Genomic DNA, 27,326 nt, shown 5'->3' with positions numbered 1-27,326 from the left:
AGAAAACTGCACACATCATAATGGTAAATGTCCTAAATGATTACATTTGGTGATATAGCATCAGGAAATAACTGTTTTATTTAAGTTATTTGATAATGATTCCATTCAAAATTTCTTGTGGGTAGATTGCATGATGAATACCCTTTGGCAATGATCTTGTTCATTTTCCAAGAGGGCTAGATTTTGCATGAATGCGCACACCACAATAGGTGCTCCCTGCTGTTTCATCAACACAGAAACTACTGGTTCCTACAATGAGGGAGGAAAAAGAAAACCACTTTAAACAACTTATCTAAGGGCACATGTTTTATTAATATGTGTGGCTTCATAAATGCTTTAGTATAAAACAGACTGTAAAAATAAAGTACCTATTAATGAGAAATACAAGACTGACAGGCTAAGAAACAAACTATATCTACCTCTCTTATTCTGAAGGTGACAGAAAAATAACACCATTCCTTCTACTACCTCTGCAAATGCTGTATTTCTTTTTATTAAGACAAAGCAATAGGGGTGCCTGGGTGGCTCAGTCGTTAAGTGTCTGCCTTCGGCTCAGGTCATGATCCCAGAGTCCTGGGATCGAGCCCCGCATCGGGCTCCCTGCTCCACGGGAGGCCTGCTTCTCCCTCTCCCACCCCCCCCCCCCACACCGCTTGTGTTCCTGCTTTCACTATCTCTCTCTGTCAAATAAATAAATGAAATCTTTAAAAAAAAAAAAAGGACAAAGCAATGCATTACTCTCTAAGACAAACTTCTTCAAAAACTTGAAAAATAAAAATATACTGTTCAAATATATCCAACAATGTCACTTCACTGATACTAAAATAACTCACAAGAGAATGAGGTCACTGCATAGGCTCATCAGAGTTCCTCTCACACTCCCTTGCATCTCTGACGGGGTACTAAATTCCCAAAGCTCTACTTCACCTACTTTCTACTAAGTTCCAAGTCAAAATTTTATAACAGAATAATAAATATATAATGCAAGTCCCTAAGTGTATATTGTAAACAAGGGAATAGGAAAAAATATGCATTGAAGATACTTTTTAAAAACCTGGTAAGATTCAAAAGCAAAGATAAAATTTCTATACCATAAAATTCACCCATCTAAAGTATACAGGGTCAGAGCTTTTTAGCAGACTTACAAAGTTCTCCAACCATCAGCAGGCATCTCTATCCTCACCACCTGCACCCCCACCACCCCGGCCCTAGGCAACCACTAATTTACTTTCTTTCTCTGGAGATGTGCTTACACTGGACATTTTTCATAAAAATGGAATCATATAATATGTGGATTTTTGCGACTGGCTTCTCTCATTGAACAGAATGTTTCTGAGGTAACAAGTATTTTGAAGAAACTGGCTCATGGGCCCTTCCATTCTTAAGCAGCCTCTCTACAGGTAAGGCAGATGCCAGATGGGTCACAGTGGGACCCGAGGGGCTTTCAGGTATGAATTCTGCCTTCAAGGAGCTTACCGAAGAGTAAAGATGCTAACACAGCTATTGATAAGTAACTTACTTTTTTTGTAGAAATAGTGACTGCCAAGGGAAAAATACAAAGTTATCATGTGTGTTCAGAGAAAGGCAAGGTAAATAGGATCAAGAGAAGTTCTGATAAGGTGACCTTCAAATAAGAGTTGATCATACGTACACACACGAACAGTTAAAATCAAGTTTAGAAACATAGGAATGGAGTCGTTTCCTACAGAAGTAAATCCACACTCCTTAGCTTTATTATTCCATCCATATTTACTCCTTGTACTCTAATCTCCCCACTCGGTGCCTACATTCCAAATAAATATAACTAATTATACTACCCAGAAATCACAAAGCCCTTTGATTCTAACTGCTGCAACCACCATTTCTTCTCCCAAGAAGAGAGAACCGTGCCCCTCCTCCTTCCCATCAGCCCCCACCATCAATTCCATTATGTCTGTTAGGTAGTAAACTCCTATTCATCCTTCAATATTCAGCTCAAATATCACCACCTCTTTCATGATGTCTATCCTGACCTCCCCAGGCAGTTAGTCCTTAATTCTTTATGCTCCATGTGTACCTCCATTATAGCTCATACTGTTGTTCTGCTTGATTCATCTATGAAAGCCCAGCACTCAGTGCAGTGTCTGGCACACAGCCAGGACTCAATAAATGATTGTTGGGACAAGGGAACACAACACCAAGTGAAAGGCAAAGAGGGAGACAGACCGGCAGAGTCACCCTGGAGTGTGTGAAAGGTGGCAGTGAAGTCAGAGCCCTAAATGCTATGTTAACAGAGGGACATTTTTTTTTTTTTTTAAGATTTTATTTATTTATTTGACAGAGAGAGACACAGCGAGAGAGGGAGCACAAGCAGGGGGAGTGGGAGAGGGAGAAGCAGGCTTCCCGCGGAGCAGGGAGCCCGATGCGGGGCTCGATCCCAGGACCCTGGGATCATGACCCGAGCTGAAGGCAGACGCTTAACGACTGAGCCACCCAGGCGCCCCAACAGAGGGACATTTATTGATCACCTGCTATATTTCAGCACCTGTACATTATCTCATTTAGTCTCCATGGCAACCATGTGAAATTAGTCTCTCCCATTTTATCCTGGAGGACACGGAGGTAAGACAAGATCACACAACTAATAAGTGGCAAAAGCTCTTTGAACACTAAACATACAGTGTGCATGTGTGCGCGGGCGCACACACAGACACTTCCATTCAGAGGTAGTTCAGCTACAACCCTTCCATTTCCTATTTGAAGAAACGGGTTCATTTCCTCTGGAATCGCCATCGCACTGCATCAGTGCAGGGCAACAGGTGGTGATCTCAGCCAGCCTCTGCAGCCTCTGGTTAGCCTGGGACAGACCGTACCTCCTGCAGCACAGCGGAAATAATGCTGCAGACTTGAGCACTAGAGAGGCCTCTGTGACAGTTCAACTAAAAGAATTTTACTTGGATGGAGAAGAGGGTAGTTCTCAATCAAAAGATAACATAGCCTTAAAAAGTTTCAGTTCAAAGTCCTGTAAGCAATAATGAAGCAGTAAAAATGAGCAATTTTTTAAAAATGGCTCTTTTTAAAATTTACTCTGTCATTTTTGCAAACATCATTTGGCAAAAAGATGAACATGAACCATGAAACAATGTCTATTTCAATAGACACATAATGTTTAATAAGACAGGAAAAAATTAGAGGGACAATTTATCATTTGCGTGTTTAGCAGGCTTGACAAAAAATTGTTTTTTAATTATACAGTCTATGTTTTCTCAAAGATTTTTTTATTAAAAAACTAATAAAATATGTCAAAGGTCAAAGAATAATCATGAAAAGAGGATTATAACTTCCCATAATCTTACAATAATCACTCTAAAAAGTTTCTAAGAAAGAATATTAAAGCACCTTTTCAGAAAAATTTTATAAAGATGTCACGAAGGCAGTTTATGGGCTCAATCTCATGAGATTCCCAGAGAAGTCACCATGTTACTTTAAAAAATTAAAGAAACACCCTGTGCCCAATGGGTGTCCTGGTTGTCCCACAAAATTAAACTAAAGCTGGGGCGCCTGAGTGGCTCAGTTGGTTAAGCGACTGCCTTCGGCTCAGGTCATGATCCTGGAGTCCCAGGATCGAGTCCCGCATCGGGCTCCCTGCTCGGCGGGGAGTCTGCTTCTCCCTCTGACCCTCCTCCCTCTCATGCTCTCTGTCTCTCATTCTCTCTCTCGCAAATAAATAAATAAAATCTTTAAAAAAAAAAAAAAAAAATTAAACTAAAGCTGCTCGGGTAACATTCTTCTTAACTGAGAAAAGGAAAACAGAGTTGATCAGCGCTATGATGTCCGCAAGTGTGCATGCACACGGTGAGTTAAAGCCATCTCTTCTTGCTAAAAGCACAAGTTTTAAGAAGGGAAATGAATTGAGCACTTTGGAAGTGTTTTTGCTAAAATAATTTGTTTAAATAATTATAAAGACAACATTCAGAATCCACAACTTTGCTGGCTGCATTAATAAAACAATAAAAATGTTTTGGGGGAGTTGTCAATCTTAAACACTGCTTTATATTTTTTTTATTTAAATCAAATCTATCCTGATTATGGTAATTGATTTTGTTATAATTCCTCAGGTCCATCCTCAAAAATGATACACGGCAATCAATATTTATCTTATTTTTCAAAGTAATGAGATGACCGTTACCTCAATAACAAAGACTAATTGCATCAGAAGAATTTAGCATAACTACCAAATAAAATGTAGGGCAAAGCCAATCTGATATAATTATATGCATTATCATTACCATAGTGCATGGCAATAAGGTGAAAATAGGATACCTTGGGTAGACGCCCATATGAGCTCAGCCAAATTCTTAGAAGTTTTTCTTTTATCATTGTTAGTTAATGCTTAGCTATTTGTGTGTGTATGAACACAGAGGCGAGCCAGCTCCTTGGTCTCAGGGTCTTTTCCACACTGGCCTAAGAGGACACAAGCAGTGGGTCTTCCTTCCAATCCCTAAAACCTCAAAGTTCCTGAGCTTCCAGACCCAAAACCCCCAGGCTTCAAAGAGCTGGCCCCAGGGACTTGAGGAAGTCAGCTGAGAGCAGAGAGACCAGCCTTTCTGGAAGACAAGAGTGGAAAGAGTTGAGCCAGAAATGGAAATCCAGTATGGGAACAACTGCCCAGAAAGAAGAGACGGTGAAGTGGAGCTCTACTTTCAAGGGTCCCAGAGTTTTGACAACAGGAAGACTGTAAAGGGGCTTCCTGGAGGAGGCTGCCAGGGCTGAGTAGCTGCTCTGCAAAGTCAGAGGCCTGATGTAAGCAACCTAAAACTCTTATCCTAAAATTTCAGGGCAAAGGGATAAATGTCAGATTAGCTTTGACCCGACAGACAAGGAAAGTGAGCAGGGTACCAGGAACTAAGAGTGGAGGGTCTCAGAGGGGAAAAATCCCAACCTTCTTCAGCCCGCCCCAAAACTTGGTAAAAATCTATGCAGATTATTTCTTTTCTAAACTAAATTAATAACTAGGAGTGGGACACAAAACTCCACATCAACGTTTCCAAATCAGGGCCCTACTCTGCAGCCACTACCTCCACAAACTGTGCTTTTCACAAGATGGTGCTCAAGAAAGTTCTCTCTTACAACTGGATCCACTGGGTTTTCTATGGTTAACACCTAGAACTGGCAAAGCTTTGTATGGCCACCACCCTGGGCCTGGTGAAGACCCTCACACCCACACCCAGCGAACAAGCTTAAGAGAAAGATCGCCTTTCCGCCTTGCGTCTAGCTGACACATGCACATGTACATACCAGGCTTCATGACCTGACTGGCTTTAGCTAATACGTTCCCTAAACATGTATTATAATTCGTCACCGTGGTTGGGAGTCCACAAGATGAGGAACAAACGTCCTCTGACCTCAAAGGCTCACAGTCTAGAAGAAAAGACAGACAACTAAACCAGTAGTTACAATAGAATGAAGCATATACTGTAACAAGGATCAGTACTGTAGACTTAGTGATACAAGAACAGGAGATCCTTCAAAAAGGTATCAACTTGGGAAGTCGGCCCTGAGATGATGGAAAAATGGCTCTTGAAGAAAGAGAAATCTCCTTAGCCCTCTAAGACTTGTTTTTATCCAAGTTTTCCTAATCGTCTCACCTCAACAGGTCGATGCTCACCCATAGCAAAGATACACCTCTAACTGCTTTCACCTCAGCAGACAGGTCGCCACCAAGGCAGGGGAATACAGAAAGAAGTACCACAGAAGGAGGTCCCGAGAGGACCCACGAGTGAAGACAAGCTGTGGTATCTGAGGGACAGGGCTGAGTAAATGGGCAAGTGCAGCACTATGGGACCAGCGCTGGGACAGGGGAAGCACACGCAGGGTGCCGTGGGGCCATGCAGGAGGGGCACCTAACCCAGACCTGGAGTCAAGAAATACTTCCTGGGGTACATGATTTCCAGGCAGCCATGTGAACAAGGAGAGATGGCCAGATAGAAGACAAGTAGGTGAGGTGGGGCTGGGGCTGGGGAAGACAGCTGGAGGAACAGTGCTCACACAGAAATTCACACATTGTCAAAAACCCAAAAGGGACATGTTCAAGGACACTCAAGAACTTCAGTAGGACTAGACAAGAGCTTGACATGAGACAGGTGGGTCTGGGAGATGAGGGAGGAGATAAAGCAGCACAGAGATTGCGCAGGACCTGCTGGCTACGTAGAAGAAATTTAGGCCAGCCTAGGGGAAGTGGAACCTCTCAAGCAGTACGCAGGAGAATGGCATGATTGGTTCTACATTTTGCCAGTGAGAAGAGACTGGGAACCGCAAGGCTGAAAGCCAGGACCCCAAGCAAGATAGTGTTAGAACATGGCAGGAGGGAGGTTGGCAGCCACTAGGTCAGTGACACCAGGATGGTAGAAACTGTATAACTTGCAACCATAAGAAGGGAAATGCGGAGCAAAGCTCTGCTGCTACTCAGCAAGTACACAGCGAGGCTGGTGGGTGTCCCCTGTAGGACTACAGCCACAAGGGGTGGAGACCAGCCAATAAATAAGAGCAAGGGAGCATGAAGTGAGGAGCAGATTGCGGCACTGGCCTATGTGACAAAGGAACTGAATCCTGCCAACAAAGTCACCAAACACTCTCTGCAGCATCTGCAGCATCTACCTCCCCATCACACAATCCGCGAGATGTTCTGACTACCTTCTGCCTTTAAGTAAGGAGATATTACTTTTACTCCCCTCTAATTTCAAGCTGCAATCATCTGGTGCTGGCTAATTAAAACCCATATTCCCATTAAGCACTCAGGGGAACCAGGGCATGCAGAACCAGAATATTGTCTTAAGCGTGCCACAGCAATCCTGTGAAAGAAGTCTGAAGAGCCTCGCTATAATGACCCACATGAGTTCCCAACGCTTTTCAAGAAACACTCAAGCAAGGTCACAGCTGTCAACAAAGTCAAGCAGGCCTGGGGGCAGAACAGGTTGAAAAGGGAACTTAAAAGCACTTATTGCTCCCTGGTAGCCCTGATTTGGCCTAATATAGAGTACTGTACATGTAATTCTGAATAAACCAGGGAGACAGGAAAGAGTAGAGGGAAGAACTGAAATGCTGGGTCACACCTTACTTTTAAAATGTTTTTTACAAAGGAAAACATCATCAACAACAATAACCTACTATTTGGTTGACAGCTAGAAGGGTCAATGGATTGATTTTGAATACCTCAGCTTTCAGTAGAAAAATGTACATCTGAAACTCTCCTGGGCAATTTATTTTACAAGATCTGGGCCATCCAGATGATGCCTTCGAAGTCTATCAAATTCTAAGAAAGGCAAAAATACTGTTAATCAAGTGTTTATTTTACAACTGGCATATTAAATTTAAATCAAAGGTAGTATATTTAGGTATTGTATGTCCTTCACTTTATAATCCGTTAGAGCTGCTTATATAAACACTACCTGATATTTTATTTTATAACTCTTGAAGCATGATTATAAAATTTATACTTTAGAGTTCTTTTCTCTTTGTGGTTTATGATATATCATTAGTGATAGCTATGATTTATTTGATTGTTATGCCCAATAACAACACTTGTTCTATGAGAAAACACAATCCACTGTCCTATGATTCACTTCAGCGTCAAAATCTATGGCAGCAAAAAGTGGAGCGTTTCTTAAATACAGCTTTTCTCTTTATTACCCTGTGGTCGCTGACGTTCCTTCCTTCCAGCTCCTGACTACAGTGACCCCATGGCGTTACTATATTTCTAATGTGCAGCGTGCAATGCACCCAACAAAATAGCTTCTTCTTTCTAGTAAGTGAGGAACAAGTAAGGAATTTCTGGCCCACTTGATTTCATACCCCTTGGAAGCCCTAATGCAAATATGCTACACCAGTCACAGGGCAGGGGCCTCCAAAGATTTCACAAAAAGCAGCTCAGCCAGTGGTCAATCTAATTAACTCAGAAACCAAAGGGCAGAAGTCCTAAGTCACAAAAAACTACTGGAAGGCATGACTCAGTGACATTTCAGAACCTACTAAGCATCTCTCTCTAATTCCCTTCCTCTACTGCTGGAGCTTTTTCTTTTCTGCATGACTCCCCTTTCACCATCCCAAAATACCATGGAATGTAAGCTATACTGTCAATGATTTTTTTGTTCCATTTTTAAGATGGAACCATTGCTCTCAATTTTAAAATAAAGTGGGTTTAAATTTGTGCTGGTTTCTCAAAAATAAGCACAACACAAGAGTGACAAATCAAGGGACACAAGGGAAGGTGCCCTAGACCAGAGGGAGCAAGGACTGAAGTTCAAGTCCAGGACCACCACTAACCAGCCCTGTGGCCTCAGGCACCAGATCCACCCACAGTCCTTCTTCCTCTTCCATCCCCACCATGCATGGCAGTCGTCCCTATCTCTGATTTCCAATGCATCCTGTACTTTATCCAAGAACCCATTTGCTTTGTTTCACCTGCCCTGCTCAGAAATCGTCTGTCGTGCCCTACACTGCCCCAAGCAGCTGAGGGCAACTTTGTGTTTTTTTCATTTTATTTTTTTTGCCATAGGGCCAATTAAGGGCAAATAAAAATGCTTACGGGCTGCTTATCCTTTCACGAAAATGAAAATTTTATTTAGTACTCTAGTAGAAAACATATATTCTTACAATTTAGATTTGTTAAATATAAAAATATCAATGAGAAAATCACTACATTTTTAGCCATAAAAGCCTTATTAATATCTGAGTATAAGTGAAAAGTAGCAACGAATGCAACTTTCTATACTTGCATCCTAAGATTAAATGCAAGTGCTCAGGGGGCGCCTGGGTGGCTCAGACGGTTAAGCGTCTGCCTTCGGCTCAGGTCATGATCTCAGGGTCCTGGGATCGAGTCCCGCATCGGGCTCCCTGCTCCTTGGGAGCCTGCTTCTCCCTCTGCCTCTCTCTCTGTCTCTCATGAATGAATAAATAAAATCTTTAAAAATATAAAAAAAATAAAATAAATGCAAGTGCTCAGGAGCCACTTGGCCCTATGGGATAAAAGGAAACTCCTTAACTTCCCCAACCTTCCTCACATGAGACCCCTACATGTACCCTTCATCCACATTATTCAGGTCTGTGTACCGATACCACTGAACACCTTCAACACAAACACCCCCACCTCCCCCGGTGACCTGTCTACCCAAGCTCTTGACCTTCTTCTCTGAGTTCCTAAAACACTTTCTATACTTCTTACACATTCTATCTCCCTTACATATTCACCAACGCAAAAATATTAACTGAGCAGGTGAAGGGTACTAAACTAGGACTTATCTACTACACTATAATGTTAAATAGGTTTTGACCAAACTAACAATTCCTTGAAGCCAAGTATCGCTGCCATGCTAGTATTTGTTGATGGATGAAATTAACAATGTGAGTTCAACCATCCGTTAGACGTAGACCGTGGATTTATTTTTAAGAGCAGAATGTACCGACTAGAGAATTTGATTTAAAACCTTTAAGTCAATAGTGTACACATAACTTCCTTTTAGGAACTGGCAAGATAAATTATCTATTACGGCACAAGAAGTGCAGAGTTGAGAAACTGACATCAACAAAGTTTCGTATTTTAAAGGTTGGAAACCTAGATACTCCGTTCTTGTAACTCAAGTCAAAGGAACAAGCACAACTTGTTTACTGTGATCTCTCCCTACTGTGTTATGTCTAAATAGGCCTTAAAGAGCTGTTTAAAAATAACTAAGAGGGCCAGATTCTGGGAGAAAAACACATAGAACATATAGATGAATCTGTTTCCCTAAATTGGCTATTTAGTTTGGGCCGTGCTATTTCCAGCTTAAATTGGTTTCCTGCAATTTGTTAAGGCTGCCAAATACTTAGTTATCTCAGCGATGTACTTAACACAAATCGGCAAATCTTTCTTATTTTTCACAGTGACAAGAAATGTACAGAGAAACCGGCACAGTGAGGATAATAATAAAAGTGAGTTCATTTGTCTTTTTTCCAGATGCATCATTTTCATCTGGTTGCTAGTGGCTTAGGAAACCAACAAATAGCCTCCTAATATCATTTCCTGCCTGTTTTTTTCCTATTGATTTGGGGACAGAGTTTCTCCAACATCAGGCAGGGTCAAACACGAGAGGTCTGACCTCACTATAAGCCAGAAAAACCCAAGGTTTGGGGTGAAAATGAAGAAAATCAATATCCAACACTGGTTTTTAAAATCAAAAGATGCAAGATGTTAATGAAAAGGTCAGTGTATAACTATGTGCAATAGTATCCCCTTAAGACAGCCTAAAAAAATTCCTTGGTGTAAAATCAAATCAACGTAGCTGGGATAACACATTAACACAGCGAAGAATTTGAGGCATTGAGGACACAGTTAAGTTTAGAGCACATTCATTTATTAAAGTGGCATTACAATCTGCTGTGTGTCACATATTATATTATTTTGCCTGAACAGCTTTACATGCAAATACTTATTGCAACAATTCATTGATCTGGTTCAAGGTTTGGCAAAAAAAGTTTCAGTAAAGTTTTTAGAGGAACTTACTTTCTTAGAGCATAAATTATATTCTCGAAACTATATACGTAACACAACTTAGTTCCTGTATACAGAAATCCAAGGGCTCTCATTCCATCAAATATGCTGCTTTATATTCACACATATGAAGAGCCTAGGGCTGGTATGAATTAGATTCCTATGAGGATGAAGGCATTTTAATGAATATTAAAAATTTAACTCACATTTAATATAATTTACTTGACACTGAAAAGTGTAGAAAAGGCTGGTGACATTTTATCAATAAATTTTTATAGACTTAAAAAATTATTTCATAACACATCTAAGTTATAAATCGTAAGAAATCTATTACTGAGTATTAACTCAGTAATTGTATTGCATTCTTAACCTAAGGGCAAGATCATTTCAAAATAGCTTGTCAGATCTTGGTTCTTTTCTTGAGTTGGGTTGGAACAGGTGAGAGAAATGTTCTACTTAGGGGGCCGTATCATGTACCACATCATGGTACAAAACAAGCAAGTATTTGTGTGGAACATGAGGGCACAGGTGTACCCCAGTTACTCGGGAGTCCAGAGAATCCATACCTCCAATACACCCGTAACACACAGGTCAGGAAGCTCTTCTATAGACTGCGGTGAAGATAGCACACCCCAGGGACATATTCCCTGAAGTGTCCATTCACTCACAATCCTGGGGGAGGAGCTGGGAGGTGGGAAAGGCGGGCAACAAGATTCACAAACACACAGCACCATCGACCTCATTAAAATCATCTGATGGACCTCCCAAAGCCACACCCTGACATATTCTAGACTAGACTGTGCAACAGAACTTTGTGCAATGATGAAAGTGTCCTGTATCTGCACTGTCCGACAAGATAGCCACTAGCTGCATGGGGTTACTGCGCACTGAAATACGACGAATGCAACTGAGGAGCTAAAATGTCAATTTTACTTCATTTTAATTAATTTTAATTTAACTCTTCAAGCCACATGTGACTAGGGGCTACCATTTGGAGTTCAGTTCTAACCTGACCACCAAACCACGAGGTGGCGTTCCAAGAGTTTTCAGCGCCCAGGCTGGTCATGGACCAGTGTTCATCAGTCATGTCAAACCTAGAAATGGGAAGGGATGGATCCCTCAGCACAGCCAGGGCGCACCACAATGTCAGGTCATGCACCGCAGCCCAGACCATGAGCATTCATAGAAAGCCTTCCCACTCACACCCACTCTCTCAAAGTATCAGTTCAAGAAACCAACCCAAGAAGGAAAACACCTTCTCTCCTTCAACACATTACTGAATGAGAACCAACATGGGGAAAAGCTAGAAGAAGCAACAATTGCTAATAAATAGAAGGTTCTTTCCTAAACTCAAGCAGCACATCACTAGAAGGGATCTCTTTCCCTCCAACTAGATTCTGTCACTTTCCTTCCACAAAAATTAGCAAGGTGTCCTGCAGATTATAATAAAACAGAGTGGCTCACAGTCAAACAGGATAGAATTCAACTGCTGCCTCCTTTGCTTACCAGCTTTGTGACTTTAGGCAAGAAAATTAATCAGGTCAAGTTTCAGTTTCCTTCTGTGTAAAATGGGCTGATAACAGTCCCTTCCTCACAGGATTATAAGGATCAAATGAGATTAAGACATATAAAGGATTCAGCAGAGTGCCAGACACACAAATGAAATTATTTAAGTACAAATGACATTAAGTATTATTTATCACTCTTCTTTATTTCTTGTCATCATCACCATTATCATCCTCTCTCCAACACAATAGGCAGAAAAGAAATCTACCTAAAACAAATCATATTTTAGATCAAACTCCAATTTAAAAAATATCCACACACCAAAAGTTATTTGTAAGCCAGAATACCTGATATACTTAATTTTAATATCGTCTAGGTTTCTCTTATGCTTCTATCTTTCTGATAGTCTTGTTATATACTTAGTTGTTTCTGCCCAAAAACCCCAAACTTTTTGAAAGATTTTTTTTTTCTGTTTCTGTACAGACCTTAATTATTTGCACAATAGTGGACATTCAACAAATGTCACCTGAATTAAATTTATAGAATTATATTCCAGAATGATCATGAGTAGCTACTTTCAAAATGTATAATGGGGGTGCCCAGGTGGCTTAGTTGGTTAAGCGTCCGAGTCTTGATTTTGGCTCAGGTCATGATCTCAATGTCGTGAGATCAAGCCCCATGTCAGGCTCCATGCTGGACGTGGAGCCTGCTTGAGATTCTCTCCCTGCCCCTCCATTCCCCCACTCTCACACACACACGTGCTCTCTCTCTTAAAAAAAAATATATATATATAGGGGCACCTGGGTGGCTCAGATGTTTAAGCATTTGCCTTCAGCTCAGGTCATGATCCCAGGGTCCTGGGATCAAGCCCCACATCGGGCTCTCTGCTCAGCGGGGAGTCTGCTTCTCCCTCTCCCTCTGTCACTTCCTCTGCTCATGCTCTCTCTCTCTAACCTAAAAATAAATAAAATCTTTAAAAAATATATATGTGTATGTGTGTGTGTGTGTGTGTGTATAAAATGGCATCTGCCCTAAAGTAACTCAACACTAAGCACTAAGAACTATCCTAGAAGCTGGGAATTCTGCTGTGAACAAACAGACAAGGAACAAGGTCCCTGGAGCTTATCTTCTAATGGAGATGGCAGCCACTGTGCATAAGTAAAAGAAGGGTCGTAGGAGATGATAAATGATGAGATAAAAAACAAAAAGGGTCCAGTCATGGTGTGCCTCCTCAGAGGCCAAGGAAAGCTGTTCAAATTATATTCCGTGTACCATGGAGAACCACCACTGGGATGTGACATGGACTGATTAATTTTTTTCTCCAAGATTGCTAAGGCCTCTGTGTGCGTGGCAAAGTGTAAGGGGATGAGAGAGGAAATAGGGAGCCAATTACAAGGCTCCTAAGAAGGCAAGGTGAGAGCCACTGGTTGTCTGGATCAGGGCTGCAGCCACAAAGACAGATGTGAAAGGGTCATACTCAGATGTGTTGTGGAGACAGACAGGACAGAACTGGCTTATGGCCTAATGTAGGGAGTAAGGAAAGGATGGGGCCCAGGTATGGGGCTTGACCACCTGTGCCATTTACTGGGAAAGACAGAGAAAAGCAAGTCTGGGGAAGAATAGAAAGGCTTGTTTTTGGAGATGTTAAGTTGAAGATCTGAAAGTGGAGATTTCAAGTAGGCAGCTGCCTAAGTTTTGTTTCAGAGAGAGGTCAGGGCTAGCAATACAATTGTAGGAGTCACAGGCATCTATATTACCATTCAAAAGCCATACAACAGGATGAGATTACTTAGTGGAATTGAGCAAAGACAACTAGGCTGAAGATGCCAGTAAGGTGGGAGGAAAACCAAGAGTGTGGTCCAGAAGCCAAAGAAAGGATTTCCAGCAAGGAGGAAGTGGTCAACGTTAATGAACGGTGAACCCCTCTTAATGCTCCCACTGAAAAAGGAGTTTCATAAGAGCAAGAACTACTTGTTATTCATTACTTCTTACTCAACTATTTGAGTAAGAAGTCCCTTCCTCACAGGGTTAGTCCTCTGCTTTAAACATATCAGAAGCTCAATTCATGGTTACAAGTAATGATGAGTAAGGTCACAACTGTCCCCAAGTGAATGGCATTTGGGCAGCATCCCATCTTTCTCAATGTATTTCAGTCTGGAGGCAGATTTACCACACAATACCCTTTCTAGTAAGTACAGAAACTACTTAGTCCAAGATAAATCGTCTTGATTATTTTCTCATACCATTTCTCCAATAAACAGCATGTCCATCCATCAAACTGGCCAGGAACAAGAACAGTACCAGACACATAGCAGGTGCTCAATAAATATTTGTTGGATGAATAAATGGATGGGGTAGGAGAGAGCAAAGAAAAGAGAGATAGCCTCTTATCCCATGGGATCCACAAATAAAATGAGGCTTAATAATTCTCTGTAAATGTCATTTAACATCTTATTTTCATCAATAATTAAGACTGAGAAGAAATAAACTGTTTATAAACTTAGAAGAAATCTATTAGAAAATAAAAGCATTGGTGATGTTCACAATTTGCAAATAGTAAATCAATTATTTTCTAAGTTCAATATTTTATTATAAATATTTGCTCCTTAATCTCTAATATTCCTACAAGTAGTCCATTTTACACAAAAGATATGAAGTAACCTGCCAAAGCTTAATAGAGGGTTCAGAAGCTGGATCAGAAAAAAAAATTCTCCCAAGACTGCTTGATAGTCAATTCATTCTCTTTTTTGTGCAAAATGTTTTAAAAGAAACTGTGGTACTAATTTCTAATATTCCATATAAAAAGCCAAACACCCAAAACACAACAGACAGAAAGAAGTGCAAAAGAACTTGACTATCAAGTAAACTTTTATCACTTACAGTTTTCCTACTAAAAATTCTGAAATTAAAATTTTGAAAACCTGAGGCACCATACACACCAGAATGCCGCTGAGACTTCGAACCAGATGGGGAGGTTTCCTTCATACGATCAATCACATTTTCCGAAAGCTGAAAAGGCAACATCAAAATAAAATCAATTATGAAAAACAAGAAAGAAAATAGTACGATAGCATCCAAGTAATGTAGTCATCTACATCAACATGTATAATAAATGGCCTAAAGAAACCTAATTGCTATAAAACTAAAAGGAAGAACAGTTTTAAGATTTCAAGATGCACCCCACAGCACTACTTCTTTATTTCTTCTAATGCACTGCTAACTGCTCATTATAAATAACTTCTCTCCTCGTTTTGTACAATGCGCTAAATTGTAATCTATGAGAAAATGTAAGACAAGAAAACTCCTTCGACTTTCCTCCCCTAATCCTACAAATTAATTTTGCAAACAACAGGTCTTAGCTCCTTCCTTCCCTCCCGTCCCAAAGGAAATGGTATCCTTCCCTCCCTCCTGTTCAAGCTAATCACAAACAACTGCTCTTTCAACAGATTTTATTATGCACCAAATCTCTGCCAGGAACTAGGCTAGACTTAGGGTATTCAATAATCATCGAGTTGCTTAAAGTGGAGTAGAAGAAACAATCATCAGGCAGCGAAATGTAATGAGAAGGGCACCACCTAAGTCAGCTGGCCTGGAATGGAAGTATACAGAAAGCATAATGAATAGGACATCTAGCCAGGGTTTGGGGCTGGGGCTGGAAAAGATAAACAGGTGTTAGGAAGAGAAGACGTAGCATAACAGTACTCCAAGAAGAGGGAAACACACGGCGGTATAGATGAGAAACAAGGCTTGCCACCATCAGACACTAAACACAGATAACAAGTAGGCAGATGGCAATGAGGCGGAGGCTCTGAGAGTCCTCAGCCCCTGAGTTACTATCATACCATTCTTTTTATTTTCTTTATTGCACTCACCACTATGTGAGGCATTCTTGTGTGTCTGCCTTTTACACTCAAAAGGAAGCTCCATGAAAGCTAGCATTTGGCTGTCCTATTATGTCCCCAGAGCCTCAATAAGACTGGTTAATTGGATGAATGGCTAAATAAAAGACTGAAACAATATGAATGAATGGAAGAATGACTGAAGCGGGAAGCTGGAGAGGGGGAGAGGGAAACAGTGAAATAAGATTTTAGATTCCGAAGATTTGAACTGATTCTGAGGGCAACTGGGCACTTCTGAAGGATTTTAAGCAGGGCAGTGACAAGATCAGACTTACATTTTAGAAAGATCACTCTAGCTACAATGCAGAGAACAGACTGGAGGGGGACAAGAACAGAATCAGGAGGACCCCTGAAGGAAGCTAAAGGATCAATTAAGAAGCTATTAAACATATGTCCACACAAAGATTGGTGCAGAAATGTTTACGGGGCATTATTCATAATATAGCAGGAGTGAAACCAAGCAAATGTCCATCTACTGGTGAATGGATAAACAAAACATTATGTATCCAGACAATGGAATACAATTCAGCAATAAAAAGAAGTGAAGTTCTGATACATGCTATAATATGGACAGAGCTAAACAATTAAGGGAAGAAAGCCAGACACAAAAGGCTACATATTGTATAATTCCATTTATATGAAATGCCCAGAAAAGGCAACTCTGCATAGATAGAAAGTAGAGAGGTAGATGCCTAAGGCTAGAGTAGGAATGGGGATTAACTATAAATGGGCATGACAGATCTTACTGGTTTGATGGAAATGTTTTAAAACTGGATTGTGCTGATGGTTGCACAATTCAGTAAATTTATTAAAAAGTGTTGTACACAGAAACAGGTGAATTTATGTAAATTATACATATTTTAAAAAAAAACTATTATGGTAATCCAAAGGGAATACATTCAAAAGATATTTAGGATTCAAAATAGCTAACATTCACTGATTGCTTATTATGTGCCAGGCATTACACTAAACAAAACACTTTACTCATTTAATCCTTAACAATTATAGGAAATAGATACTTTTATTATCTCCACTGTATAGGTGAGAAGCTGAAGCACGGCAAGATTAAATAACCTGCTCTGGATTTTACATTTCATCAGTAACGGAGCCAGGATTCAAACCCAGGAAGTCTGAGACTCAAGGTCCCATTCAGGTACCCTGCTTTACTGCCAGACTCAGTGTCTGACTAGATGTGGAAGTGAAGCATAAGTCATCAGGACATCCGGGTTTCTGGGACATGTAACTGGATGATCCCTCTCCTCTATCTACAAAGACCTTCCCATTTCCACTTCCTTGACTCATCACCATCTAGCTTATAACCCAATACAGCGGTATCCTTGTAAAAGTCACCAATGACCAAATAACCTTTTATATTTATATTTATAAAACACCTAAGTTACATGGCTCCCTTTAGCATCTAACACCTTTGGTCACTGTCCTCTTCTGGAAACCCCTCCATTGGCTCTTCTGACCTCCCACTACTCTGACTGACCTAGGACTCTGGCCACATCTTCCCCTTCCCTGCCTACCCTTAAATGCTAGAGGGCCCCACATTCGCTTCTTTGCCTTTATTCTCTTCTCACTCTAAGTGCTCTCGTTGGTCATCTCATCCACTCCCTTGACTTTTTTCTTTTTTCTTTATTATGTTATGTTAATCATCATACATTACATCATTAGTTTTTGATTTGGTGTTCCATGATTCATTCTTTGTGTATAACACCCAGTGCTCCATGCAGAATGTGCCCTCTTTAATACCCATCACCAGGCTAACCCATCCTCCCAAGCCCCTCCCCTCTAGAACCCTCAGTTCGTTTTTCAGAGTCCATCGTCTCTCATGGTTCATCTCCCCCTCCGATTTCCCCCCCTCCTGCTATCTTCTTCCTTTTTATATATTTTTAACATATAATGTATTATTTGTTTCAGAGGTACAATCTGTGATTCAACAGTCTTGCACACTTCACAGCACTCACCATAGCACATACCCTCCCCAATGTCTATCACCCAGCCGCCCCATCCCTCCCACCCACCCACTCCGTTGACTTTTAACTGCGGTTGATAAATTAATGCATTCTAAATCCTTTATCTCCAGCCCAAGACCTGTGTTTCAAAAGCTAGATCTATACACTGAATTGCCTAAAGGACACCTTCTCTTGGACAGACCACAAGCACCTCAAACCCAACATGTCCTAAATTGAATTCGTGTTTGCCAAAATCTCTTCTTCTTGCTTTCCTTATCTCATTAATGACACCACCTCCACCCAGCTTTCTAAATTAAAACATAGGACTTGACCCTGACTCTTCGTTCTCCCTCTTTCTTTTTGCTATGAATTCCTCAACCCCTAAGTATTTAATGAACACATTTCTTCTCCCATCCCATTTCCCCTGCCCTAATTCAATAATCCTCCTAAAATGCAAATCTAATTATGGTAACTCCCTGCTTCAAAATCCTTCATACCTTCCGTTGACAAAGAAGTCCAAATTCTTCTGCACAGCACTCAAGACTTCCTCGTCATTTGGTCACAACCTAACTCTCCAACCTCAATTTCCATAGACTTTGCTTTAATACTTCATACCTTGTTCTCTACCCATACCGGCTACTTACTGGATGCCGTCTCTTTGCCTTTACACATGACTACACTGCCTTCTCCCCTGGCCCCGTGGGAAGGAATCACCTTTCAAATCCAGTTCAAACATCCTAAAGCCTTCTCTGACCAAATCAGTTCCCCACTCCATTCCAAGTCCGCCTACCCAAGGCTACCCTTATTTGTGCCCCACCATATCCTGCACAAATCTCCCTACATGGCACTCCATGACAGAACAAGTATTTGCCTTTCCACAAAACTGTGAGCTCCTGTATATTACTGAATCATTCACTAAATGTTTACTCGGCCAAGCACTAATTAAGGCCCTTGTGATACATGAGTGAACAAAACAGTTTGTACCTGAGCAGTTACTTACATCTCAGGACCCAAACCAGAATGCAGGGGAGACAGTTAATGGAAAGACTACAGCTCAAAAGCTGGGGTCTTTGGAGGAAAATCCCAAGACGACTCTTGGAAGAGAAATGGAAGTTAGAAAGGACAACGTCAAGGGACTTTGTATTTGAAGATGTCAGGGCCAGTTGCTTCTTTTCTAACAACAGACAGCCACTGACACTGCTGCTGAAACTCATCTGTGAAGCTGAGATCTATCTTAGGAAAAAACCCTTTAAGATTGACCACAATCCTCTCAATTTATAGGTGAGGAAAAAAGTCCTGAGTAACATCCATTTTCTGGTAGCATCAGGATAAGCAGCAACCCCCAATCTCTAGTCCAGTGCTTTCTCTGCTAAACAATACAGCCCTACAATCCTATGTAAAAATAAATTCACTTCCTCTTAAGGAGATAAAAATGAGCCTTCTAAGTTTTAGAATCTTAAAGCTATTTTAATTGATACATAATGTATATAAAGCTCATTCGATATATAATGTAATATACTACATATTATATGTATTTATAGGCTATTTTAATATAGTATTCTATGCAGGAGAACTGTGGCATAGACTTAATATATTTTAATAGGTTTGCAATGTAATTTAAAATAACTTAGTAATTAAGATATTTGGTGTTATGTGATGGGCTATTCATTGGTCTGGCTAAAGAGAGAATGGGTCTAGTAAAGTTTGGGAAGTTGAGCTTTAACATGGTCTTTGTGTTTTTTCTTATAGGAAAGGATTAGTTTAGCTGTGCTATTTTAGTTCATATCAGTTTTCTTGATATATAGAAAATTCAATATATCACTGAGATATTCCCCCAGAACCACAGAATCCTACCATATGAAAATTGGAAGGAATCTTAGCAATTATCTATTCTAATCTCTGTTTTAAAGATGAAACTACGGTACAAAGAAGTTAAGTGACATGCCTGTGATAGCTAGTTGGTAGTAATGAACTGTGAAAACTTAAAAAAAATAATAATATAGTATTCTATAAGATACTATGTATATTATATACTACATATCATATACTACCATATATACCATGTATTATATACTATTATATACAATATATTGTATATGTTACATATTTAATATAATTTGTTTAGGGCTAAACTATATAAAGTTAATTTCACATAATATATATGTATATAATTTTATATTTTAATTTATATTTCTATAGTTCAGGCCAAAGTCAAAGAATTACGACTACACTAAATATATATTCTACCCAATCGGAAAGTGAACGTGTTTGCTAAAAATCAAGTGTTAGCCCTAAGCCTTCACCTTATTGGAGACAGGCTACCCTTTCTTCTGAATACCACTTCATCTATTCTCATCAAAATTTATATATTGCCATTACCTATTGCTACTTTCAAAATGAATACTACAAAAGTCCTTCCAGTGACTAAAGCAGCCTCGAAAGTATCATTTCTTGAGAGTATAACTAAAGGCCGACCTGAACAGAGGAAAACGCACTGGCCACCCCCTAGCTATACAATCCTAAGGAAGTCATCTCCATCAGCCTCATTTTCCTTGTCTGAAATTGAAGAACACCTAAGCCCAAGTTATAGGGACTATTACAGGTGCATCATAAACTATAACGTGCTACACACATATTTGGTAAAGTTATTACCAATACAACTCCAGTCATGGGAATTTGGACTGATCAGTTCATCTTAGTCCATTCACCAACTGACCAGAGTTTGTGCTGAGCTCCTTCACTACACAGTGCATGAAGACCAGGGCTATAGCTATTGCCAGAAGCAGCTACCTAAGCCCCAGTATGATTATATAAAGTGCTCATTTATCCTATCTATGCATGCTCTTTGGGTAAAGTGCAGTGTCCCCTTCAGCCTAATCACTAGTTGTTTCTTTTTATTTTTGTGGCTTACCTGATGCCTCAAAACTTGCTACTTAAATTCTAGTATCAATTCAAAACATTTTCCAATGTGGTCTTTGATTATATTTCAGTAAATTTATAAGCATGTCATCCGAAGGAGCACAATTCATCTTTTGAGGTGATAAACATATTGCAGGGTTGTGTTGAGTCAACCTCCCTCTTTTGTCCTTACAATCTTCATAACTGGATCCTCAGGCCCTTCCAAAGGCACATCCATGGCAGCCTACAGTAGCACACTGCTTACTCCAATCATGATTTACCCTATCCCCAGTACATTCTCAGCCATGTTGATCCAAGGTAATTGCCATGCTGTGTTATCCTCTGTATCTCCAGTTAATACCAGCTGAGCTGACCTGCCAGTTGCAGAAATAAGTTCAGACCGGCACACTCACCTGATCTCTATGCACTGGGGTACTCATGAAGCAGCTGACAAGATTTAGAGATGCTGATCAGGGTTAAATACACAATCTGTAGCTTTAGAACAACTCTTGTGATGTGAACTGACCCAAAGTAGGGTCAGAAGTAGAACATAAGCTTCTGCAAGGGCTGGATAAGCCCTCACTAAGAGAAGCATCTTCAGGAAACATCATTCCTTAAACAGGGTACTTCTGTTAGAAAAGCTTTTGTCCTATTTAAAGATCTGTAGCAACTATACCTAGTTTCTAGACCTCTCTTGCACTCCCCATCAAGGCAAATACCATGTGCAAAAAGTATTTGCAGCAAAGAATGGTGCGCTCTCTCGCTCACACACGTGCTCACGCGCGCGCACACACACACACACACACACACACACACTGGAATTATGCCCTGAGGTCCATGGACTTGGGGATCTATGGATTAATTCCTCAGCTGTATGCAAAACGGTCTGCTTATTACATTGTTCTGGGCAGAGCCCATAGCTTACAGATTTACAATAATCTATAAACTAAAAGAAACACTGTTCTACTCTAAGGGTTAACCAAGAGAAGAGGGCCAGGGCCTGTCAACATCACAGAATTCAGTCCCTTGACTTTGATTATCTGCCTTATTCTCTACTGCTGCTAAAGTGAGATTTAAGTAAATGGGGCTTACTAAGTTCTAGGCTATACCACTCACCACACCAACATGTGCTCCAGAGAGGAGAAAAAGATGTGGGTCATGTTCTATAGTCTTCCCACTCAAGTCTCCCCACCCCCCTTGGCTGGTCGTATCTAAAATGAGCACAAATACACCACCCACCAATCTAGAATCCAGTATTCTCAGAAACAGAAGGCTGCGTAAGATGGACAAAGAGATAAAGTACTTCCACTTCCAAGGAACAGAGTAAAAGGAGGAGAGGAACTCCTTCTAAGTTGCCCTTCTCTAAGAGGTAAAGTTTGGAACCACATGAGACAGAAATAAATCACACCCTCATCTTCATAATATTTTTCTCATCTCTTCCAGACATGTCTTAATCAAACTGACTAAAAGACTAAGACCCATTTTTGTCACTTGGTCTTCCTTCCATGTAGCATCGGTCATCTTCTGTGAGAGTATTGGTTCGCTTTTTTCAACTACCATTTTAAGACATAGGCTCCAAAAACTGCCATTATTATTTGGAAGATATTACTCCTAAATCCTTACTTAAGGGCATGGCAGGGGAAGGGAAAGATATACAGATTTATATAGTAACTTTTAGCTTATGTTTGTAATTTGCCATTTATATTTCTTTGCATTTGCCATTAATGGAAATGAACTTCTACTGTCTGTATAAAATCTTAGAGCTTTAAAAAGAAAAGTCCTAGAAAGCTTAACACGGTACTCTGCCCAAGAGAGTCATAGATATCTAAACTGGAAAGGGACCAACTGTCCACCAGCTAGCTGAATTACCTCGACAACATCCCTCAACACTCCCAATGACTGACCGGATTTGTTGCCTCTGTTAATATACACTCCCCAGAATCCTCAACAACATCTCACATTAAATAATCTTTTCATTTAGGGGCTCCCAACTGCCAATACTTCCCCAAAGCCTTAGTTGTGTTCCATGTGAGTATCCACACTACTACATGTATGGCTCCTATGAATTTCAGCTTGCAACTTCAAGGCCAGTTGCAGAGATTCATTTATGCCTGGAAAGCACGATAAATATTACTTTGAAAATGATACTCATTGAAGTTGACATTTGCTCTGGAAGAATTCACTCACAGCTTTGATGTTTCAGATAAACCAGTGAAAGACTGAGTGGTAAACATACCTTCCAAACCAGCACAGCAGGTGCTCAGAAAAATCCTATTAAGCACATGTAATATGAGTAATGAAAATGCCTGGTCTTTCTACCCCTAGAAATTATTTTAGACTTGGAGAGGAAGGCAAGGCAAAAGGGTGGCCTTTCATCCAACCCATGAGTTGTTTCAGATTTGAAGTTGGAATCAGGTGTAAGAATATGGGTGATTTTATGCAAGTGGAGGGAAAGCTATCAATTGCTAAGGATAAAGGAAATAAACAAAATGCTATAAATACCATGAAAATAACACCTGGTAGGTGAGAATAAACTTTAAACTTAAAAATGTAAGTAGGTCCTTTAATTGCTAGCCGTTGAGGACATTTTCAGCAAGAAAAATCTGGGAAAACATATCTATTAATAGACACAGCCTAGTTACTGAAAGCCTTATGTTGCTTACTAAATGTTAGTCTTCCTGTATTAAGATAAATGAAGATGAAATTACTATCCTTATCAGTGGAACGCAGAATTAGTTTTCCAGCAGTGAATGAGTCTGTGAATCGTTGCTCCACACTCATTTCTTAGGAGCGATGACATAAATATTAGACAATTGGGGAAATTTGGAACATTTTCTTCAGCTAAGTTGAATGAACCTAGCCGCAGTTCAAACACTGAAGTTTGCGCCTCATCGGCACCATGTTTTAATCAACTGAGCCAAAAACAGTGGCTCACTTATGATACCAAGATTGTTGCTTACCCTTAGCCTCAGAGGGAAACAAAGAAGATGACCTATGCTACATGGAAGGAAGACCAAGTGACAAAAATGGGTCTTAGTCTTTTAGTCAGTTTGATTAAGACATGTCTGGAAGAGATGAGAAAAGTATTATGAAGATGAGGGTGTGATTTATTTCTGTCTCATGTGGTTCCAAACTTTACCTCTTAGAGAAGGGCAACTTAGAAGGAGTTCCTCTCCTTTTACTCTGTTCCTTGGAAGTGGAAGTACTTTATCTCTTTGTCCATCTTAAGGGACTGTTTTGAGCTAAGAAAAATACAAAGATGAGCTGAAAAGTATACAAACTGCCTAAAGAAAAATCACAAGGGTGATCAGCTACAGAACGCAGGACTCCTACTTCTCAGTCCACATATTTATTTATTTTTTTTCCAGTCCACATCTTTTAGGTATACCTGTTGGAGCACAATATGCTCTTATTTTTAATTAAGTTCAATGTAAGTTTATATATCCATTCCCTTGAATAACTCTAATAATAGCTACTACTCATATAAGTACTAAACACTGTCAAAACACTAAATGCTTGTATACATGATGTCAGATTTCTCACAAGCAGTGCTTGTTACATAAGTAATACAAGCAGGCTACAGTATCTAGACTTACTGAACAAGGAAACACAATGAAGAGTGACTTGTCCAGGGCCATAGAGCCTAGTGAAAGGCAGAGCCAGGACTAAACCCAGGTTGCCAGGTTCCAAAGAAAGTGCTCTGGCCACTATACTAACTACATAGCACCTCCAGAGAATCTTCATATATTGGATGTGAAGGAACCTTATCATAACAGCTGCTTTTTATTAAAAATCTACGATGTGCTACACGCTTTAGATACCTTACCTCATCTTCTTACCAAATATAAAGAAGTGATTTGCCCAAAGCTGCAGATAGTAAACGTCTAATCTGAAGACTTAAACCAAGGTCTTTTTAACTCCAAACTAACGCTCTTTTGAACAGGACCTCAAAGAACTCAGGATGACCCCCCAGGACTCAACAATTCAAGAGGGTGTCATTTTTAGAGGAAATTGCAATGGGCTGAGTATGACTACAAGAAATGTAGAGTGCCACTAGACACACACAGAATTTCAGAACTGGAAAAGATCAGAGATCTTAGAGATGTACTCAAGCCCATCATTTTGCAGATGACAAAACTAAAGCACAGTGATGCAAATCAAGCTTGAGAAAGAAGGATTTGAAGCAAGTGGGAGAACACGGCAAGGGCATTCCAGGTGAAGGGTGTATCCTGAAGAAAACTAAAGCATAGAGGTCAAAAGAAGCACGGTGTGTGCCTGAATTATAATAATATAAATAAAATATACTCTGTGAGAAAAGACAAAAATAAAGAATATTTCTGTTAGGTTGAGTGGCCAAAAGACACAGCTTCTTTTACTTAAAAAGTTTAGAAGAAGTTTTTTAAACACTCTCTCCATTTTAGTCCAAGATCTACCCAGTCGTCATACTCATCCTATTTAATCTTACCTAATACTTGATATAAATGTCTGTGCTGTTGCCAAATTTTCTTTTAATTTTGTTTGCTCTCATCACCGTGTCTGTATTAGGGCAAGAGAATATGGATTTATACATTGTTCTGGCAAGTGTCTTCTCACCCAAAATTTATTTTGCTCTCCCTTACTTTTCTTTTTCCCCTTCAGGTATGGAACAGTCAAAGCCTAAGGCAAGATTAAACAAATCTCTGCATAAAACTCAGAGTTGATAGTTTTTATTTTACTCCAAAGAGTACAAACTAAACCACAACAATGCAATGCAGCATCAGACATTCTATTACAAAAGGTGGTGCTATCATTAATTAATATGATATAAAGAAATGGTGGTCACAGACCAAAAACTGAGTTCAACAGTCTGAGATTCTAGAAAGGAAACTTTAATAAATTCTTCTCAAGGCAACAGTTTCAGAGTAAAAGTTTTTAAACATTTTAAATATTTAAGAAGTTTTATTTCCTGATAACAGATGCTAAAAATCATTTACACATTTCATTTACTTACGTTGGTTGTCTAGTAACAGAGGAGGAAAAATTTAAAAATATTATAAAACTTTCAGAAGTGAAATTGCTTTATTTACTAGGTTCAAGCATACTTTCAAAAACGGGCGGCTCCAGACTCAGGTGCAGCGAAGACAGTGTTAATGAAGTTAGTGCTGGTGGACTAAAAACCCTAGAGAAAAACCAAGTTTTCAGTTTATGTGTCAAGCACAGGTGGGGGACGTGAATAATTTCTCTGTAACGTGTAGTGAGAACTGACTCTACAACTCGCCAGCGGCCTGAAATATGCAAACCCATCTCAGGCCCTGTCAGGCTGGCAGACACTTGTCCCGAAGCAACGGGGCCTAGTCCAAAACTTAGGCGGCAGGCCACAGAGGAGGAAAAGAGGGGGTCACCAAGTGAAAGCGAAGAAGCTAGAAGTCACCCCAGGCAGAAGTCTACGGGGTGTGTGAGTGTGCGGCAATGGGTGGTATCAAAGGGAGAGCACAAAATGACCAAGAGCAGATAAAGGCGTTCTCAAAACGCCAATTCACCTTGAGAGAGGTAACGGGGCCAGTGCAAAACGAGGGTGGGGCTCCTGAGCCCAGGAGGAGCAAGACAAGTCCCATTTCACAGAAGGTAAGACTGCGGTTTCATATAAAGTCCCACAACTAGTGAGCAATACAGTCAAACCCCAGACTGCGAGCCCCTGGAGAGTCTAATTCAACGCGGCACTGCCCCAACCGCCCCAGCACAGTGCTCAGCACTTGCCACACAACCAGGAACTCTCTCTGAAGGAACGTCCCAAGTCTTGAAACTTCAAGCTTCTTTGCGGAGAACTCGGCTTCGGGCCGGACAACACTGGGGGCCGGGACGGGGGAAACCAGGCTGAGCGGGTCCCGGGAAGGTCGGAGGTTTGGGGTCCGAGTCCGGGTGCGGGCCCTCTGCCCGCCCACTGTCACTCACCCGGATGCCCTTCACCACGGTGATGTTCTCATTCTCGTCCGCCTCGAAGGTGACCCGGCGGGTGCTGGAGGTCCCACCCATGGCTCCTGCTTCTGCCCCCGCAGAGACCTAGCCCGGACGCACGAGCGCTTCAGGCCCCACGCGCACACACGCGCGCGGAAGCGCCCGGACCCTTGCCTTGCAAGGCGGGAGCAAGGCCACGACCCCAAGAAGCAAGGAGAACGCGCCGGTCCTCAGCTCCCGCCTCCTCCGGTCACGCGCCACAACAAAAATGCCTCCGGTTGGTCGGAGATACGAATGACCCGCCTCTACTCGGTAGGAGCGCCCGGATTGGTTGGACCGGACCCGGATGCTATGGCAACAGGGGCTATTTGACAAGGTTTCCGCAGCCCCTGGGTGTACTGGGAATTGTAGTCTCCTTCAGGCGCAATGGTGGCTGGGACATTCTCTCCTCAGATCCAGAGGCCAAGGGGAGCATGGCATTCTGGGAGATGTGGTCTTGACTGTCCGGAAGGTTTCTAACCGGGCGGCTCTCAAAGAAGTCCGTTTATCTAACAAAACATACTTTGAAAATATTGTTCTAGAAACTTAGGTTGGTGACTTAAAATATACAGTGTCTCTCCTAAAAGA

The 27,326-nt window shown here is 40.8% G+C and overlaps 1 protein-coding gene and 1 long non-coding RNA gene across 6 annotated transcripts in view; both read right to left on the bottom strand.

The window, feature by feature from the left end:
- Positions 1–26,948, bottom strand: part of CHCHD3 (coiled-coil-helix-coiled-coil-helix domain containing 3) — a 274,616-nt gene extending 247,668 nt beyond the window's left edge. For all 5 annotated transcript variants that reach the window (XR_010406367.1, XR_010406368.1, XM_045864249.3 and 2 more), the window contains exons 1-2: positions 26,697–26,948; positions 14,950–15,019 (exon numbers count right to left, since the gene is read on the bottom strand). Coding sequence is in view for 3 of the 5 variants with exons in the window: in XM_045864249.3 (XP_045720205.1) it covers positions 14,950–15,019; positions 26,697–26,777 (151 nt within the window). In the remaining 2 variants the exon portion in view is untranslated. The remainder of the gene's footprint in view (positions 1–14,949; positions 15,020–26,696) is intronic.
- LOC135362064 (uncharacterized) lies at positions 61–14,942 on the bottom strand. Its single transcript, XR_010406369.1, has 2 exons — positions 7,192–14,942; positions 61–249 (listed from the first exon to the last, which is right to left on the bottom strand). It is a non-coding gene; the product is annotated as an uncharacterized LOC135362064 (long non-coding RNA).
- Positions 26,949–27,326: the final 378 nt, after the last annotated feature.

Source organism: Mirounga angustirostris, unplaced genomic scaffold (genome assembly GCF_029215605.1).
Source record: "Mirounga angustirostris isolate CCGP_5_RB_7025 unplaced genomic scaffold, mMirAng1.0.hap1 SCAF_12, whole genome shotgun sequence".
In the NCBI taxonomy this organism is placed as follows: Eukaryota; Metazoa; Chordata; class Mammalia; order Carnivora; family Phocidae; genus Mirounga; species Mirounga angustirostris.
The sequence above is the reverse complement of the archived record's forward strand: the minus strand, read 5'-3'. Positions and strand labels throughout refer to the sequence as shown.